At 37.5% G+C, this 12,543-nt stretch overlaps 1 protein-coding gene across 3 annotated transcripts in view; it reads right to left on the bottom strand.

The window, feature by feature from the left end:
• Positions 1 to 12,543, bottom strand: part of ATP2C1 (ATPase secretory pathway Ca2+ transporting 1) — a 120,533-nt gene that overhangs the window by 4,144 nt on the left and 103,846 nt on the right. Inside the window, exons 27-28 of one of the 3 annotated variants that reach the window (XM_014450749.2) lie at positions 10,994 to 11,118; positions 2,730 to 2,920 (exon numbers count right to left, since the gene is read on the bottom strand). In XM_014450749.2, coding sequence (XP_014306235.1) covers positions 2,876 to 2,920; positions 10,994 to 11,118 — 170 coding nt within the window. In that variant the 3' untranslated portion in view covers positions 2,730 to 2,875. Of the gene's footprint in view, positions 1 to 2,729; positions 2,921 to 10,327; positions 11,119 to 12,543 lie in introns of those variants that run through there. The other 2 variants (XM_014450743.2, XM_023749519.1) reach the window with 2 other exon arrangements.

Raw genomic sequence — 12,543 nt, 5'->3', positions numbered from 1 at the left:
TGATGCAATCATGTTCTGTGTTTAGTTGTGATAAAATTAGACTTGAACTTTATTTTTTATAAGCCCTTTTAGAGATACCTGGACTTAGGAAGTTTAATATCTCTCTCTCTCTCTCTCTCTCTCTCTCTCTCTCTCTATATATATATATATATATATATATATCCTGTAAATATAAATTTTAAATGTCTTTCATGATAACTGACCATGAGAAAAAGAATTCAAAATTAATTACAATTTTAGAAAATAAACATCTCTATAGCTAGAAAGATGTTAGAATTACCTATTCCTCCTTCGTGCATAAATGAATCCATGATTATGCCTGTTACCCTATCTGTAAAATGGGATCAGAATAGTTCAAATTATTACCTACAGATAAAATGACATGTACCTTTAAGTTATATAGCACAGTGCCTGGTACTAAAAACATGCACTAAATGACTTTTACATCCATCCATGAAAACCAAGAGCAAAGCAAGGGATCTGGGGAAAAGTGAGAGTGCTGAGCTCAAAAATCAAGGCACCAGAGGTTCCAGAGCTAATAGAATTTTGCAGATGCAAAGGAGGTCAACGCTATCAGCTCTGGCGAAGATGAGGACAGGAACATGAGAATGTTGAAGCAACTTCAGCAGAGCTGTTAGGCTGAAGCCACACCGCAGAGTACAGAAGTGTCTGTCAAGAGAATGTGAACAGGCAGCCAAGCTCAACCTCAGAAAAGAATGAAGAAAGACCACAGGAGCTGTGCCTAGGTGGACTTGTGCCGTTCCTGCCCTTTTGTCTCATCAAGTTTTCTGTAGTGCTTTAAAACCCAACTTGAAAGATCCCTGGATGTGTTTAAAGATAGGAAAAAATTAAGGGCAGATCTTACCACTTCTTGGAAATGTCCTCTTCCTGCAACTGCCAGAGTTATTTCCTGGCCAAACCCAGTTTCCCCTTAGGTTTCCAGCACTTGCTGTTTGGCTGGCACACGAACCCAGGGCAGCACTGGAATGTAGTCACCCCCAAGACCAGGCAGGAGAAAAGGACAAACTCTCACTAGTCACTACTCCATAGTGACCTTAGTGCTTTTAGCGAGGTGATGGGGGGGGGGGTGGTAGTGGTATAAATATTTATTTTGGACAGATATATTAAAAAGATGCCTCCCACTTTCTGCAACTGTATTAGCCATACAGGACAAGTAGCTTTGGCATTTCTTTCCAGTTCTGAATGTTAAAATTCAAGCCCATCTAGCTGTAAACCTTCTAAGATGAGAACCGCTTGCAAAGGAAAGAGATTTTAAAATTGAGAGGCGCCCTAGCTGGCTCGGCTCAGTGGATAGAGCAATGGCCTGCAAACTGAAGGGTCCCGGGTTCGATTCTAGTCAAGGGTGCATACTTGGGTTGCAGGCTTGATCCTCAACCAAGGTCAGGGATGTGTGCAGGAGGCAGCCAATCGATGTGTTTCTCTCACATCAATGTTTTTCTCTCTCTGTCTCTCCCCCTCCCTTTCACTCTTTCTAAAAAATCAATGGAAAAATATCCTCGGTTGAAGATTAACAAAACGAAGTAAATAAAAATAAATAAATAAAATAAAATTGAGAGGCATGAGTGCTCCAGGCGATATACCAGTCTGTTATAATGGGAAACAGATGAGACTATATATAAATAGAAAAGTGTTTCTAGCTAGTTTCACTAGATTCAGTTTTCAGGGAGAGAAAAAGAATTTCACATGAACATGTTGCAATGCATAAGTCTTGATAACATTTAGATGTCTGGTTAAAAAGGCTAAACCTTTCACTATATATTTATGTATGTGTGTTTCTCTGTTTTTATGTATGTGTGTAAATGTGCGCTGTGTTTCAATAAAACTATATATATATATATATATATATATATATATATATATACACACACACACACACACACACACATATATATACACACATACATATACATGTGTATGTGTTTAAAAATCAATTTTCACATTACTACTTTGGAGATACTTGATTTCTGTGACAATATAACCTATTGTCATCAGAATCAAGGAAAACAGGATTGTTTTTGGGGAAAAAAGCTGATTAAAATTTATCAATATTGGATATTTGATCATTTATGAGACTGAGCCATTTCTCTGTGAAAAATTATGCCATCATGTGAGCTACCATACAAGATTAGGAAAACTTCCCAGGAGCACTTTTACATACAGTACAGTGCTTTCTAGAGGATTAACTAAGGTGCTGGTTTTTGAAAAACTGCCATGTATCCATCTAGGCATATCCATCTGTCCCCATATCTTCCTCTGTCTGGTTCACATGTGTTACACATTACAGAGGAATTAACCAAGGAATGTGGGCAGGAAAAACATTGTCTACAGTGTCTCAATGCTTGCTGTCATGAATACAGACTAATTAATTTCATGATAGAGGAGGGGTTATGATGGATTAATCTACCTGTAAGCAGGTCAACTTGCTCTGATGTGGAAACATTTTGAGTAAATACATATTAACAGTACTCTGAAAAAATGGGGTTTGTAGATGTGCCAGTGAGAAATCCTATAAATTATTGCTAAAATTGCTATGGCAATCAGCATTTTTATGCCTTCATTAAAATACTGGCAGGAACCTCTGTTTTCAGATTTCCTGTTCAGCTATCATTCATTTGTGCAGGATGGGATATAGTTAAAAGTGGGAGAATCAGGGTTTCTGTTGTGGATATGTTAAAACATTACCTTTTAGGCGCCTAAGTGAAGTCATCTGAGCCTAAGTGCCTGGAGCCTAGGTTTGGGGATTGAGATTATGAAATGTTTTCCTCTTCTCTATTTACAAATATCTCCAATAAGTATGTTGTACTATTATAGTCAGAAAAGCCTGTAATAATTGAAGCCTCAAGGAAGGATGGCATCAAGAGAGCAAGCTTCTGATGTTCCCTTGTCTTGTCCCAAGAAACTATGGAAAACAAGAGGTAAAATGGTGGGTGGGGTGCCTTTGGTTTTGAAATCTGGGAATGGTGACAACTACAAACCCAAGTTTCCAAAATAAAGTACTGTAGCCCTTCAAGCTCCCATATATATGCAAGTTGTTTTTTAAAGACAAACTAATGAAATTGACCCAATAACCATAATGTATTTTTTAAAGCAATTAAGGGATGTGGGCAGGAAAAGCGTGGACTATAAGAGAAATTCACTAAGAAATATTGTCATACTTTACCTTAGAAATATGAAAAATATGAGGCAAATATGTTTTGGTTTAGAATGTTCTGTTCCTGGAAAATAAGTTAGAGATTGCATTTTTCACTAAGACGTGGCTGGTAGGATATTTTGGTTTCTCCTACTACGAAATGTTGTCTTTCCTAAGCAAGATGTTCTGAGAACAGACTGAGACTCTAACTTTCTCCACACAGGAGCCTTTTTGGATTCTCAGAGGAGTCACTGATATCAAGTCTGGTATCAAGTGCATCCATCCCAAAGAGAGCATCCTGTTGGGAGATTAGAAGGGGGATAAAATGGATGCCACCTCCTTTCTGGTCCACTGGGATGCAGCACATAGGCCTATTTTCCTCTTTTTGAATACGTGAGTAGGCAACCTTTTCTGTAAAGGGCCAGAAAGTAAATTGTTTTAGGTGCAGTGGGTCATATGGTCTCTGTTGCAACACCTCAACTGTTAAAACATGCAAGCAGTGATAAACAATCCTATATAATAAAAGGTTAATATGCAAATCGACCAAACAGCAGAACAACCAGTCACTATGACACGCACTGACACTAGGGGGCAGACGCTCAACGCAGGAGCTGACCCCTGGTGGTCAGTGCACCAGAAGCCAGGCTCACAGCTAGCAAGTGCACAGTGGTGGCGGGAGCCTCTCCCGCCTCCGTAGCAGCACTAAGGATGTTCGACTGACGGATGTCCGAGGGCTCCTGGACTGCGAGAGGGCACAGGCTGGGCTGAGGGACCCCCCCTGAGTGCACAATTTTGTGCACTGGGCCTCTAGTCCTATATAATAAAAGCCTAATATGCAAATAGACTGAATGGCGGAACAACTGCACTGACCACTGTGACACACACTGGCCACTATGATGCGCTCTGACCACCAGGGGGCAGATGCTCAACATAGGAGCTGCCCCAGCACGCAGGCCCCAGGCCAGCTAAGGCAGGTGCCAGTGGGGGCCCCACAATCACCCTGCTGGTCACCCCACAGATCGGCCCTGATTTCAGGCCAGGCCTAAGGACCCTACCTGTGCACAAATTTCGTGCACTGGGCCTCTAGTAGGTAAATAAATATGCGTAGCAGTTTTAAGAAAATTTTACAAATCCAGCAGCAGAGTTGGCCTGCATACTATACTTTGTCAACCTCAAAACTAAATTCAATAGTCCCATGTGGATGAGTTAGGTAGATAATCCTATATAATAAAAGCCTAATATGCTAAGTGTCTGACCGTTCATTCAACCATTCGACCAGTTGCTATGACACACACAGACCACCAGGGGGCAGATACTCTGACCGATAGGTTAGCTTGCTGCTGGGGTCCGGCCGATCAGGACTGGGCAAGATGGGCCAAACACACCCTGGAGCCCTCCTGCGGTCCCTCCCCAGCCCCGATCGTGCACCGGTGGGGTCCCTCGATCTGCCCCGCACTCTCTCACAATCCGGGACCCCTTGGGGGATGTCAGAGAGCTGGTTTTAGCCCGATCTCTGCAGGCCAGGCCAAGGGACACCACTGGTGCACTAATTTGTGCACCAGGCCTCTAGTGAGATAATAAAATAGTTTCCCTAACTTGTAACACTTCTAGCTAATTCATGAGCCACCAGATCTGCTCCATGTAGATACTTACAAATTCTAGTGCAAATTCTATCATGCAACCATATGGATGAATGTGAGAAAAAAACAAAAACATACTTATTTTTAACTCCATAAAACTGATCTAATAATGCTTAAATGTAAGGTTTGTCATATCTTTCTTATCAAGCCTATATTTTCTATAATCACTTATTTGGAGGGGAGGGCTGCTATATATCACTCCAAGGATAATATTTTCTAAGATTCACATAAGTTCTTTTATACTATGCTTCTAAGATGCGGACTTATGAAAAAGAGCAAATGGTCAAGGCATTACAGTATTTTCTTTATGACCATAAGATGGCACCAAACTGTCACTTCTCAACTAACGTGGACTTCAGTATACTTAGCATCGGAAGGCCTGAGTAGAAAATTAATTTGAATAGAGCTGAGTGGATATGCATATTTTTTATAAACTGTTTTTAAAAGCATATTTTGTTTTGAGTTCAAAAGCTGGAAATACTCAGAACCCAAAAATGGACCTCTAGGCTCATGTAGAACAATTTGCCTAATTTCCAGCACTGTGTATTGTTAATACTGTGAGATGCGGTTTCTACTCAGAGGGTTACTACACAGAACAATGCAATATTGCTGAAGAAATAACGGTGATAAGGCAACCTTGGTTTAGATCTGAAAGGCAGTTCTGCCAGGCCGATCAGCCATGGAGCCACCACAGAAATGTGGACTTTGCCAGGATATTTGTCAATTTGGCTAGACTTGAGCAAAAAGGAAAAGAAATGGCAAAGTCAAGTGTATACAGTGATCTGCACATGAATACTGCTACCTGGAGCAGCTGTACTAACACAGGGAGCTATGCTCATGTATGCACAGGAACATTGGTATGTTTAGATTAGAAAAAAAACTTACAAGGATCAAAACTAATGGCTCAACACAATACAATATACAGATGATGTATTATAGAACCTGAAACTTACATAATCTTATTAAACAGTATCACCCCAATAAATTTAATAAAAATTAAAAATCAACGAATGGCAACCAAAAAACTAATAGCTCAAATATTTTTCACTTATCTCCCCAAATTTCACCACTTAAATTTATTTTGAATAAAAAAAAGATCAAATTTCTGCCTAGATTTATCAATGAAGTGGCTTGGACTTAAATTTTTAATGCTTTCTAAAAAATAAAATCCCACAATTTTATATCCAAACTTATGGCTGCATTTATGCTTAATAGTATTTACAATAAACTGTACTACACACACACACACACACACACACACACACACACACGGCTTTACAGCAATCTGGAAAGGCCATCCAGGTTGCCTCTTCAGCTGGTCTTTGAAAAACAGGTAAAAATTCTGTTCCTCAAAATTGAGGCAAGGAAAAAGAATTTTAAGGACTAGTGTCCCAAAAGACCAGTAAGTGGATCGTGTTGGCACACTGTGTGGCATATGAGGCTAAAAAGATTCAAGGAAGAATTATGAGTAAAATGGAAATGAAAAAAAAAAGTTTTCTACTTTCCTACCATAAATTGCTTGTTTGGAGCAAGTAGCTATTTTATAACGTTAATGCTAGTCACTTATTGGGTTTCCATCCACAGCAAATTTCAGTCCAAGCTATGCAGTTCTTTGCTATATATATTTTCTCACCTCTTAAGAAAGTATCTTAATGCAAACATGAAAAAAATGTTACCAGTGTTTTCTAGTCCAGCGGTCGCCAACCAGTGGACCACTGGTGGTCCATGAGGTCCGAAAGGTTGGCAACTGCTGGTTTAAGGAAACCTTTGGAGCAGCGGTTGCCAATCGGTGGTCCGCAGACCACTGGTGGTCCCGTGAAGTACCTTAATAACAGATTCATTTTGAAAACTCTGTAACAAAGGAGCCTGAATTTACAGAACTGCTGATTTTTCTACTTTCAAAAAATATCTTATTCTGTCAAAGCTGAGTTTATATTCACTTGCTGCTTTACTTTTACGGGGGGCGAGGGGGGAGATGCTTGTAACATGAAAATATTTTCCTACTACATTGTCAGCCATGGCTTTAATTCATTCTGTTTTAGAGACCTCATCTAACATGTCCCTTGGCAAATTTCAAGAACACCACAAAATTCACATTTCAAACTGACCTGTGTCCCACTGAAGGCTGAGAGCCAGAAACTGGGGTACCTTCCACTTTTTCCTTTTCTGTCTTGTCAGGTCAATGCTATCTCTTAGAAGATAGATATTTTATGACTTTCTTTCCATAGTGACTGCCACAGCTCAACCCTTTACGCTTCTACAATATTCTAGTCAGTCTCCTTGTTTTGTTTTTATAATCTACCCTCTGTGCTTCCATCATCATGTTACAAGACAAAAATCCAAACTCATATCCCACTCTTGAAATCCTATAGTATGTTACAAGTTTTTTATTTACCACGAGGCTCCTGTCTCGCTAAGCCTCACATTACGGATTTCATGCCTGAGCAGCCTGACTCCTTGTGGTTCTCACAGTCCCATCAGCCCCAACCACACCCCTGCAGAGGCTTTGCCATTGGTCGCAATATCCTGCTGTTTCTTGGCTGGAGATTCCCAACTTAAGGATTAATTCAGATGCCACTAGTCCTGGGAAATGTGGGAACTTTGTCCAGTGACGTTACTTCTCTCCTTTGGCTACTGCAGCATTTGGGTCAGCATTTATCACTGTATTAGATGTATTTCATTTGTTCTCCAGAGTTAAGATTGAGGACTTCCCAAAGGCAAGAAACTACCTCTTATTTCTTAATAAATCTAAACCTACAACATTTTTTTCAAACTGTTATATCTACACTAGAGGCCTGGTGCATGAATTCATGCACAGGTTGGGTCCCTAGGCCTGGCCGGTGATCAGGGCCAATCGGGGGCCAGCTGGCAGCGAGAGGTTGGCTGTGGGAGTGCACTGACCACCAGGGGAAGTTCCTGTGTTGAGCGTCTTCCCCCTGGTGGTCAGTGTGCATCATAGCTACCGACTGGTCATCCAGTCACCTGGGCGTAATGGTCGCTTAGGCTTTTACATATATAGATTAATATCAAGGATTGGTTAACCATTATCCAATTGTTAAAAACCAACTCTGAAAACCAAAATCCCAAATAAGACTGTCCTATAAGAAAGTCAATAACCGTATCAAGTGCTAACTGAGCTCAAGGACACCTAATTATCAGGATGGTATGTCTGTCCAGTCATATACCAGTTGGGATTACTATTTACCCACATCATGTTTTAGTATGCAAATCAGCTACTGTTTGGATTGCAGCTTAGTCTAAAAGGGCATTTCAAAGATCTCAAAATGCCAATGTCAAGGTAAACTGCCTGTAAAACGTATGCTAGATTCATTTTAATGTTATATATATCTTTAAAATAAATGTGCATTGCTATCTTTCATGAAACAGCTTGGTAACAGTTATATCTCCTGTTAAGCATGTCCATGAACCACTCAAGGGTGTGGATGCCATCACCTTCCTATTCCTGTGCACTCCAGCTACTAAATAAAAGTTTTTGGGTGAGTCATATGTGGAAGTAAAATGCTCATGAATTGCCAAATGACAAAGGCAGAAAGCAAGGTAAAGTTAATTAAGGTTCTTAGATAAGGTATTTATTATTGTTTGCTACCAATTCATTTCATTGAGAAACTATTTTAAGTGTGACCAATATTCCCTTTATGTCCTACATAAAAGAGATAAAAATTTAAAGTGATTTCAGAAAGACTACCAACGTAAAAGATGTACCTTGCATAAGTATGAAAGGTAAAAAAAATGTGTTTTATCCTTTTGAGTGTGGTCACAGCGATTAAATAAAGTCTGTATGCTGAGGGGGGTGGTGAGGGGTTTAAATTGCCTGGTTTCTCTGTTTCCTCTCTGGATCATGAACTAGTAAAATGTTAGAGAACACATTAAGCCTTGTTTCTTTGCAGCCAGTTTTGATCATCTGAGAACTGTGAGTTATTTCAAGTTTCTTTCTTTACTTCCCTGATGTTTAATCACTTTGGGGCCAAATAACTTTATGAGGTAGTCTAACAGCAAAATATCAAGTAAGTTAGTATTGTTAGGAACTCTAGCAAATTCTAGGACTGAAAAAAGAGGTTAAAAATAAAAATTTAGACAGCAAAGCATTTAAATTACCCATGCTAATATGGATATTATACTATTGAAGATATATATACAAATATTTGAATTTGTTGTTGCACTATGGAAAACTGAAACCTGGATATAGTGGATCTGTACTGCACATTTCAGTTCTCTTTAAATTGCAGATTCTATGTAGTATGAGTACTGCCTAATTTCTGTTATCTTAAACACCATGTTTTTAATATTAACAATCCCAACTGGAAGGTCATTAACTTATGAAATCTTTTTTTGTTGTTCAAAAACCAAACAAAAGAATAGGCACATTTATTTCATACGAATCGTACTCTGAACCTACAATGCCAAAGCAAAAGTCTAATGTGCAATCAATATGTATTTCAAGTCTTTGTAACAAAGAAGAAAAATCATTAAGGAATGTAGGAGTGAGACATCATGTCACTAAAAATGAAGCTGACTAGACAATGGGTTTCATGTTCTAGCTAAGGAGATCTGACTATTGAGTCATTTTTTTTTCTTTTGGACTACTGAGTCTTAAAGGGTAAAGTAGACTAAATTACAAATGTCTCAGCTCCTTATACTCAACTGTTTCACTAAGAAGGACTCAAAGTATAGATATTTTCCCTATTATTGATAACAACATTTTAGTGTTAACACATTCACAGTTTAATATTGGTGATAAAACCTACACTGGTTTATCCTGAAAGTTTAGAAAACAGAATAATTATAAAATATGAAACTCACTTCAGGAAGAATTAAACATTAAATTTAGGACCCATTTCTTTCAGAAAGAAAGTCAATAGGAAAATGGATTTGTAATTTTGAATGTCTGGCCCAAGTTTGTCATACATTCTAAATAAATTACCTACACCTCATTAAACTATACTAAAAACTGATGGCAATACAAGAGCAAGTCCATCAATTGCTCTAGCAAACCCAGTGAAAAGAAAGAAGGCAGGAATAAGTAGGAGACGGGATAGGATTGTGCTGCAATCTAGGCCGGACAGGCTGCAGAAACATGAAGAGCAAGGCCAGCATGGAACCTTCCATACAGATCCTAGTTCTGAAACCACCTGTTTGGTCTTAAGGCTTTTTTATTCTTAAGTATAAAACTCTAAAGTTCAAAAATCAACAACAACAAAAAACAACTCTAAACTTCCTAAGAAAGATACTTAAAAGGACATTAAAAATAAAAAAAATTCAGTTATTCAGGTGAGGTACTTGAATTTATATATAGGGGATGACAAAATAGTATCTGACAAAGTGTGTATTTATATTTAACTCTAAAAGAAGGCATTACATGTTATTTTTTTGTGAATTTCAGCCCAATCGGTCTTAAATATTTTTGAATTTTTTACTAAGTGTTAACTACACACATGACTAACCTAACTAGAATGCCACTGGTAGCCCTATATTAATTTTGATCTCATAGCTGGGGAAAAATAAGCAACCATTTATATTTACTACGAAAAGCAACATTTACTTCAAATTGCATAATCGGCTTTTCAGTCACAAAAAGAAAGAAAAGAACAGTGATCTGACAGTGGTCACATCCTGTGCAAAAAACGTGAGATACAAAAATGGTAACACAAGGTATTTGAGCTGCTTACATTGCAGAAAAAAGGAAATACAGTAGCTGAACTATGGCACTCCTGGGAATCAACTTCTAAACCGAATAGAATGCCTTTGAAATGATTAAATTTATTTGTGTATTAGTAAGAAAGCCCCACCACCATAAATAGTACAATATTTAAAAATTAAAAAAAATATTTATATCTATCTAAGATAGACAGTGTATTTGTATTGTTAGACCTCTTTAAGTGGTTTAGGTGTACCTTTTTTTTATTTTTTATTAAATAAATGCCCATATGCTTTATAAAGTTCCCCTCAATCTCAAAAGCCAATTTAAATCAAGGAATGTGTTATCAAAGTTACATAATTTCATTTGAGACTGTCAGCAGGTTAAAGTCTTCAATCAAGTCTTTAGCATTAATGCTTATTTTTAGTCAATGAAAAGTTAAAAAGTTCTCAAATCTTCATTATCCTCTTGAATTTGCCCTTCTAAATGATCCTCAAACTGCAATTCCTAGTTTGCAAAAATAAAAGAATGCAATATGCATCATACTTCAAGAAAAGACGACGATGTTGAACTAACATGCTTCTGAATCTTTTCCCTGCTCCTCTCAACTTTCTTTATAATTTCCGACACTATGCACACTGACGAGGTGAGACCCAAAAGAAAGAGCAGATCTGCAAGAGAAAATAAATTGGGTTTTATAATTCTTTGAAACTTAATAGCTTATATTTTCTAACATTTTATCACGGGTTTTAAAATACATTGTTTCAAACCATTCCATGAGGTATCATCAGCCTCAGCATAAAATTAAGGAAAGTCAGGCTCAAAGTTATTGACTTTTCCAAAGTCACCTAGCTATGAAAGGCAGCAGCCAGAGAACTAGGGCCCAAGTCCTCTGACTACTTTCCCTAAACCACAAATAACCTCATAACCAGTGGTTCTCAACCTTCTGGCCCTTTAAATACAGTTCCTCATGTTATGACCCAACCATAAAATTATTTTCGTTGCTACTTCGTAACTGTAATATTGCTACTGTTATGAATCGTAATGTAAATATCTGATATGCAGGATGGTCTTAGGCCTCCCCTGTGAAAGGGTCGTTCGACCGCCAAAGGGGTCGCGACCCACAGGTTGAGAACCGCTGCTCATAACCATAACCTTTCACAGGACCACAATCAAGAGTTTTCTATTTAACAGATCACACAGTCTTTTTAAAAGGCTATTCAAGCAGTGGTAACTAACCTGATTGAAAAACACCTAGATAAAAGTTATTCAGAAGTTTGCATTTATTTCATTTGAAAGCCTAGGAGAACTCATCTTTAAAGACCATGTCATTACAACAGTACTCAAAGTATCTCACTCTTATTTACTACTTGAGAAATTGCTGTTGTCTTCTTAAAACTCCATTCTTTTTTTAAGAGGAAGGAATGTTAATAAAAATTAAAATATTGACATTAGTAAACTAGTTCATTTTTAAGGTAAACTTAAACTTATAATAAAAATCCAGTGAGGCTGCATAACTCATTTTCATAAATATTCAAATTAGCTTAAAAATCCAAGAATTGAAAGTAGCACTGCCATAAATACATCAGTCCTCATACTTACATAGGAAGATAAATTTTTAAATGTACTGCACCATAACATTTAATGTATATTACGTGAAAAAATAATATCTATCTTCCACATAATCTTAATACAATTTTCTGCTTTTAGGTCAGGCTATTATTTGATAAAATAAGACTTACAAATTAGCAAGTAAGAATAGTGAAATATTATTTTAACTATCGAAATTATAATTTTCTAGAAAAGCAATTTGGTTTTCAGCGAGTTTAAATATAATCTCTTCACATAAGGTTGAAAAGTATAAACTACAATTACTCTTTAACAAGTTTTGATTTGCTACATTTCAGAAAACCCAAATATGATTTTGACAATTAATAACTTATAAAAAATTAAAAGAAAAAAATTGCAAAAAATTTTAAAGCCTAGACTTAGGAGAGTGACTCCCCTAGCCTTCTCCCAATTTAAAAAAAGAGCAAAAAAAAAGCACACTCCTTTTTCAAATCAAGTCATTAATTTATTAAGAGAAAATTTCTATT

The sequence above is a fragment of the Myotis lucifugus genome, unplaced genomic scaffold (genome assembly GCF_000147115.1).
Source record: "Myotis lucifugus unplaced genomic scaffold, Myoluc2.0 scaffold_8, whole genome shotgun sequence".
Classification (NCBI taxonomy): Eukaryota; Metazoa; Chordata; class Mammalia; order Chiroptera; family Vespertilionidae; genus Myotis; species Myotis lucifugus.
This window is presented reverse-complemented; position numbering and strand designations above follow the sequence as displayed.